Source organism: Phytophthora infestans, genomic scaffold (genome assembly GCF_000142945.1).
Source record: "Phytophthora infestans T30-4 supercont1.17 genomic scaffold, whole genome shotgun sequence".
Lineage (NCBI taxonomy): Eukaryota > Oomycota > Peronosporomycetes > Peronosporales > Peronosporaceae > Phytophthora > Phytophthora infestans.
This window is the reverse complement of record NW_003303742.1, coordinates 747,677-754,855: the sequence shown is the minus strand read 5'-3', so window position 1 is coordinate 754,855 and position 7,179 is coordinate 747,677. Positions and strand designations below refer to the sequence as shown.

Below are 7,179 nucleotides of genomic sequence, written 5' to 3'. Positions count from 1 at the left end.
TACCAGACTCCATCCGACGATGGTCCACGTATCGTAGTGCCCAACGATGTGAAGTTGAGGCAGGTGGTCATCAGTGAGTGTCACGATTCCAACTACGGGGGATATCCTGAAGTGGAGCGGACGTACTTGACACTGGCTAGGAGGTGGTACTGGGCCAAAATGTTGAAGTCAATCCAATCGTACATTGCCGATTGTGAGCCCTGTCGACGGAACAAAGCGAGCCACCGGGACTGCTGGAACGATTACGTGCTCCCGACGAGCGGTGGAGATCGATTTCGATGGACTTCATCACCGACTTGCCACGAACAAAGCGCTAAGTAGATTCCATCTGGGTCATCGTCGACCGACTGACAAAGCGATGTCACTTTGTACCGACTACGAAGAAGGTAGATGCCGAAGGCGTTGCCCGCCTCTTCATCGACCATATCTGGAAACTTCATGGAATGCCAACAAGCATCGTGTCCGACAGAGACAGGAAGTTCGCTTCGACGTTCTGGCAACACGTCTTCAAATCATCCGGAACAACGCCCAAGATGACAGTAGCACACCGAGCTCAAGGAGACGGCCAGACGGAGCGGATAAACAAGACACTTGAGGATTATTTGCGGTGCTTCGTGGGAGCCGTTCAAGACGACTGGGATATCCATCTTGCCAATGCTGAGTTCGCAGTGAATTCAACCGTGAACAGTAGATCAAGATGGCGTCTTTCGAAGCTGATCTCGGATACGTCCCACTAAACTCGTTTCAACCTGCGGCAGAGAATCGTGGTAAGGTCTCCACAAGTCGACCTAGTGCTGAGTTAAACGAGCGACAAGAAGCTCTTCTTCGGCGGTGTCTGGAAGCACTAGCGGAAGCGCAAGAACGAATGCGCGATGTGTACGACCGAAACCGGAAAGAGCAAGTCTTCGAAGCTGGAGACCGAGTGTATTTGAGTACGAAACACTTAGATCGGAGACATACAGGGTTACCCAACCCAAGCCAGCTTGGTCCGAAGTGGATAAGTCCCTATACGGTGGTGAAGAGGATCCATTATCACGCATACGAGCTCAACATCCAAACCGGAATCAAACTTCATCCAGTCTTCAACACCGAATCTTTAAAGCCTTACAGGGACGTCACTCGGATGTCGAGGCCCCATGATGTCGTTCTAGCCGATGGCACAGCTGGACAACTAATTCAAAGACTTCTCGGTAAGCGAGCTCAAAGCAGCGAACCCGATTTCTTGTGGGTTGGGTGGGTGAGGAGAAACTCACTTGGGAGCCGGTCGAGGATCTCTCACAGGTCCCGAATCTCATTGCAGACTTCGAAGCATCCAGGAGAAGATAATGACGAAGACGTTGAACGACAAAGGCAGGCGTAAAGGGCCCGAGAGCCTTCATGTATTCCCACATTACATTCCCTACAGCTTCTACTGTTTCTCCTTCTCACGGCGAGCTTTCGTTTGATTTGGCCTGGACTTTCGTTTCTCGCGGCGGCAACGATACTCTGGATTCAGCTTCATCAATCCCATCCATTTGACCTTGTCGAGATACCCCAAGTTGGTCAAAGGTTTCGGGGTCACCGGCAGTTCAACGCCATCCAGTACGGAGACCACAGTGTCTGGACCCTATGCGAGAACAACAACGCAGTGTCCGACGATGCCATCACCAATACTCGTGAGATACACTCCTTCACGCAGTGCTTGGGCAAACGTCTGGAGCCGTTTCACATTCGTGTACGAAGCATCAAGTCGTCCCTGAAAGAGAAGATCGTAATCTAACGGGAAATCGCTGCGCTGAAGGACGCGAAAGACTTCCGTAGCTCCGCACGAGAAACTCCGTCGACAGTGCTTGGGTGATCACGCACGACGTCCACCCATAGATCAGTGGCCGTGGATGCAATACCAGTATCACGAAGGTAATAAAGCGCCGCGCAGAACGCGTTCATGAAGCAGCCACCAGCAGAAGAAGCCTGGTCACGACGAGCAAAATGCTTCTTGTAATAATAGGCGAAGGCACCTGGACACCGATCGTCACGCCATTGAATCACTTGACATGCGCCGAGCGAAGCGCTGGTCGAGTTGCTCTTCCCATACCCAGCTCAGCTGAAGCGGAGTAATCTGCCATTCCACCTGGAAGCAGCGATGCGGAGATTCACCGCGAACGTCGTGCAGCTGCTCAATATTGACTGGCGCCGAGTAATCCCATGGTGCCGCCGGGTCGTAGTGATTGACACGACCATTTGCGGGGTGTTTCGCCGGAGCTGACAGCAAATCATACGGATGCCAGTCACCGGAGTCGTCGCTGCGCTTCAAGCGATTGAGGGTACCAACAGGCACAGTCTCCTCATCGCTGTCATCATCAAACAGGCTAATTATTGAGAGAGTGGAGGATGGTTGACGCGCCGCGTGCGGACCGTCCGAGCCGCCCTGTTCTGCTTCTTCATCGGAGGTGCCGAAGAGCGGACCACAATGCAGCTCCTTCAAGCGGCTAAAATAAACTCGCCAGACACGTCCGACGCCACCGAAACGTCGTCCCAGAGGTGATGATCGCGCGGTGTTCAGCGCAGGCGGCGGAGAAACGGCGGACGGAGCAGAAGCGGGCGAGGCCGCTGAAGACCCAATAGGAGATGGAGGTGACGGCGGCGACGGTAGCTGCGACGACGATGGAGTGACGGTAGCGGAGGTGACGATGGTGGCGACGGTGAAGCGGGCTGCGTTGTAGCCTGATGGCTTGCAGCTGTTTCCAATGACGGCCCGGCCAAAGCGGCGCGTGCCAGCCGTGACTTAGTCGCACGGAGCCCAGCAGTAGACTGGAGCTCCACCAAAAGATCACAAGAGGAAGCAGACGGGCGTGATGAAGCCATCGTGACCGCCTCAGGATGGAACCCACTCAATTCTAGTGAAGCCAGGCCCGTAGGCGAAGATGGCATCGATTCGAGCGAGTCCCTGTTGAATGACGAAGCGAGCCACCACGTTTCCGTCAAAACAAGAATGCTCATTCGCCGTCCGCTGTGTTTTTTCGAGAATGAAGGCTATGAAGAGGCGGCAGCTGCCAGAGGGAGGGTGAGTGTATCCGATTGGGTGATATTATTATCTTATTCCAATGGGCTGTTAGTAGTACTATGGCATGTATAATATTGTAATTAGTAAACAGGCAGATGTAGGACGGCTGTGGAAGCTTCTAGAAACTTCCATCCGTCTGAGCCGCGGAGCGGGCACTTTTCGTTGGCGCGCTCTCCCCCAATCTCCCCTGACTTCGATAAGTACACATGTCTTGGAGACAGTAGCGCAATAACGCTAGACTTGTCTATCATTCGTTTTTGTATTTGTCGGAGCGCACCGATGCTCAACCCACCACTTGTCAAACTCACCCAAGTCTGTCGAAGCACGGACGCTCGACCGGCATTCTTCTTACTCGTTTCTGCCTTGCAGACGTACGTGTACAAACAAGATCTACTGATCTGACCGCGACTTCACACTCGCACTCCACGTAGCAGATTTGGCACTGAGCGCGGTATGTCAGCTCGCAACTAGGTTCCGAGCACGACGCACTTCTGTGCAACTATCGGACCACGTTCGTTTCTCCTATCAGCTTACCGCGATCTCCTCCGCCGCTTGCTCACGGATTCGGAGTGGCTGATTTGCTTTTAATTATCTGGGTACATAAGTGGTTACTGTAACTCCTAAGGATTATTTGCACTCAGTAGGAGCTTGTTTGAGCTGCCAGAAACACCCGCCACCATCTGCCCCCATCATTTACTGCATCGCTACAATTTTGTAATTCTTCTTCAACGTCCCTATTGAAGCCGTCCGTCATCACCGCATAAACTATGAGCACCGGTACAAACATGCGCTCCGCTACATTATTACTAATACGGGTAGCGAGTTAGTCAGGCAGTCCTGCTGCCAACCGCTGTTTTATCTTCAAACACGATTACTGAGCGACGGAATATGAAGAAGTTTACGGTGGGACCAGCTTTACCCGGTGATGAACATGGAAGAGCCAGGATAACGAGAAAGGCGTTATACTATCTATCACTTGTCAATGACTTGATAATCTATTGGCTGCAATAAACCCGAAATTTAACAATGGTGAAATTCCAAATTAGTGTATGGTCCGCGAGGAAGCCGTATCTTAGCGGATCTCCTGCAACTTAATTTAACTTTTAATTGCTTCCAAGATAGCAGCAATATTAGCAGCAATAATATTGACATGAGCAACTGAAATACTGAAGATTACAGTATTATCATGCAGCTTGAATTGGCCACGGAAGGATCGTCAACTAGTAATCACGGCGATGCGCGGATGGTATACCGCGGTTGTCAGCTAAACAGGGGAGCCTTTATAAGAAAAGGATATCGTTTTGTAGATCTTTTGAAGGGCCACAGGAATGTTAAAATTGGCTAGGCTCATGGTGTTACCGAGCAGCGCGAAAAATGACTGATATGACGATCGTCAGTTTTTGTTATCAAAAAGAAATCTCTGCATCATGTCACGATAATAAGATGACAATATTTACAGCATTCGATTTCTTACAATTCGCTCGGCTGATGCACGCATTTTCGACTCAAGGCAAATTTGGCTTAGGAAATATTTCACAATGGAGGAAAATTCAGAGTACTAGGTGTCAGCGCAACGAGTCGTGTGAGCTAGATTGCTTACTCGGAATGCTAGCCACGTGTAAATTATGTCCGTTTGCTTTAGCTTATGCTAATATCATCCGGGTATATATTTTGCTTGCGAACGATATAGAATGACCTAAGGTTTCTTTACCTTCGCTTCTTAATTTGGTACAGGTATTATCAAACTTCGTTGGGGATGCAGTGCCACGACCGATAGTCGTGACAGCTTTAATATATTGACGTATCTGCTGTTGGAGCAAGATTTTGTAACCTCGATTTTCCAACGACACTACTTTGTTAATCTAAATCGGTACCTTTTGCATAGTAGCGATTTGTATTGCTCTATAGTACTTCTTTCCGAAGGGAATAATTAAGAGAATGCAATAGGACAGTGATGGAGTTTTATTTTGTACACAAAAATGATGTAGTACTTCGAAGTATCTATATAAACAGGTTTTTATTGACACTCCAACTTTAGCGTCCAATTCCTTTTTACGATGTGGGTCCCATCTGAATTAAAACATAATAATTTAGTAACTATAATGTTTGAAAATATTAAATTACAGAATGCTTACCGTGGACGCGCCACTGCATGGAGGAACATGGTCTTTGGGAAATGGTTCTTACTCCGCCGGCTTCGCTGGAGTGGGTTTCGTCTTCAGATACTAAGAACGAGCGCTTATTACCATCCTCATACAACCATTCATCATCGACGTGGACTACATCGTACATGAGCTCGAAAACATGAGGCTTGTAGGGTCAATGTACGTAAGGACTTCCTCGATACGACGAAAATTGTTATTGTCCGCTCGGTACGGTTGAATGCTAGTTGAATGCACCTTCTAAACGCCTTCACCTATAAGTGCTTTTACTAAGTACTTGGCGATGCCTACCGCGTGAGCAAGGTGCCGGTATGACTTCCTTTCTTAATAGGAACAGCCCGGATCTCTTCGACGATTTCGTCGCGATTCTTCTTTTTCCGGCCGGAATTCTGCTTAATACAGCTCTCCCACTCTCTTAGATCGTCCATAGTTTCCATCTCACAGAACCGGTGTTATATCCCGCCAATAGAGGAGCGTCTGAATTTCTTGGCAACTCTGACTTGGACTCCTCGTGGCAGCTCGCCGCCCACACTCTGTTCAGCAAATCATCCAGGATTCGGCGGCGTTCATCATCGGTAAGGTTGATGGGCAGTATGGCTTAAGGTAAATCCTGTATGACCAACAACATGACCGAATCGTTGGGCCTTCTCGCGGGGCTCAAAGTCCGCCTTCGGAGCAGCTGCCCCCCAATACATGTCATCGATTACCGTCAACTGATACTTCATCAGCAACGACTGCGGGCCCGATCAAATGCGGACGATCTACGTGAATAGTTCTATCCGAGTCAGCAGTTGGTTGATCTGCTTACCGTGTTAAAATGGCAGCATGTAGTGGGTGGCGGCATGAAAGCCCAACCACGACCACGTAATACAGTGCGTGAAGCTCTGTAATTATCCACTATGTAGTGGCACAGCACGCAGTAAGCTGCACATCAAGTGCTGTGGTCCATGAAATGAGGTCACGCACTTGAAGATTATCTACTACACATGTTTGTTAGCTCGGGCTGGTATACATCGTGGCGGAGAACTACCAGGATGTTTCCTTTGGACGCTGTCACGGGGACGCTAGTGATAGTTAGGTAGAGCGGTTTGTCGGCGTGCATGTCTTTATAGCTCACTTTTGGTTTTACATCAAAGCCGGCAAGCGCAATACAATCGGCAAGAGACTTACGGAAGTGCCAGCTTCCCCTGACTGTGTTCGCATTTTTTCAGGGTGACCTACTACACAGCATCTATAACCGCATGACGGACAGCCTGGTCATCCGGGCGATGGATACTCGTCACAGCTACCAAGTTTATCTATCTCACGACCGTAGTTCCAGTGTACGATGGGGAGCACGCTACCAGTGAAGTTGGTCATTGGCTGTCCACAAATGTTGCTGAAGGCAGGTGGGTTGAGACTGCCCTCACGGTCATCGATTTCGTTAATTAACAGAAATAATTTCGAGCTAGGGATACCGAGGAATGAGGTGTGAAAACAGTCCCCAAGGGATTAAGAAGCACTTGGCTTGACGAGTCCCTCCGTGAGGCTTCCCGCACTGGTGGAGCAGGTCCAGTCCATCAAATCAGTGTATGTCCCACTTTGTCTCTCCAAATATCTAGAGCGTTTCTTTCACTCTCGTAATTTTCTTATGGCCCATCCAACTCCCTGTCGGACCTTCTTCGATTGGTTGCTCCTCGTTTGTAGGCCCACTACACATTACGAATACCACCCCCTTCTCGAAACTAGCAGCCACCCTGCTAGTTCTTCTTCCTCTCGCTTCTCCGCCGTGGCCAGCCCACCGCAGATGTTCCACCGCCTACGCTTTGTGTGCATGCATCGCCTCGAAACGATTGCGACTAGTCTGTCCACGTTCGAAATCTCTCAGCAGTGCTCCACAGTTTCGGTCTGCTTCATCGATCCATGAGGGTTCCGTAAAGCCCGTCCAGTATACCATATATTCACTTAGGGCGCGGCCGTAGCGTGCCCACCGTC

At 49.7% G+C, this 7,179-nt stretch overlaps 1 protein-coding gene across 1 annotated transcript; it reads right to left on the bottom strand.

The window, feature by feature from the left end:
* Window positions 1-2,011: 2,011 nt before the first annotated feature.
* Window positions 2,012-3,386, bottom strand: PITG_09919 (uncharacterized protein; the record flags this gene model as incomplete). Its single annotated transcript, XM_002902421.1, has 3 exons — window positions 2,012-2,703; window positions 2,775-2,926; window positions 3,352-3,386. 3 exons carry the CDS (start codon window positions 3,384-3,386, stop codon window positions 2,012-2,014), a joined length of 879 nt encoding a protein of 292 aa, XP_002902467.1.
* Window positions 3,387-7,179: the final 3,793 nt, after the last annotated feature.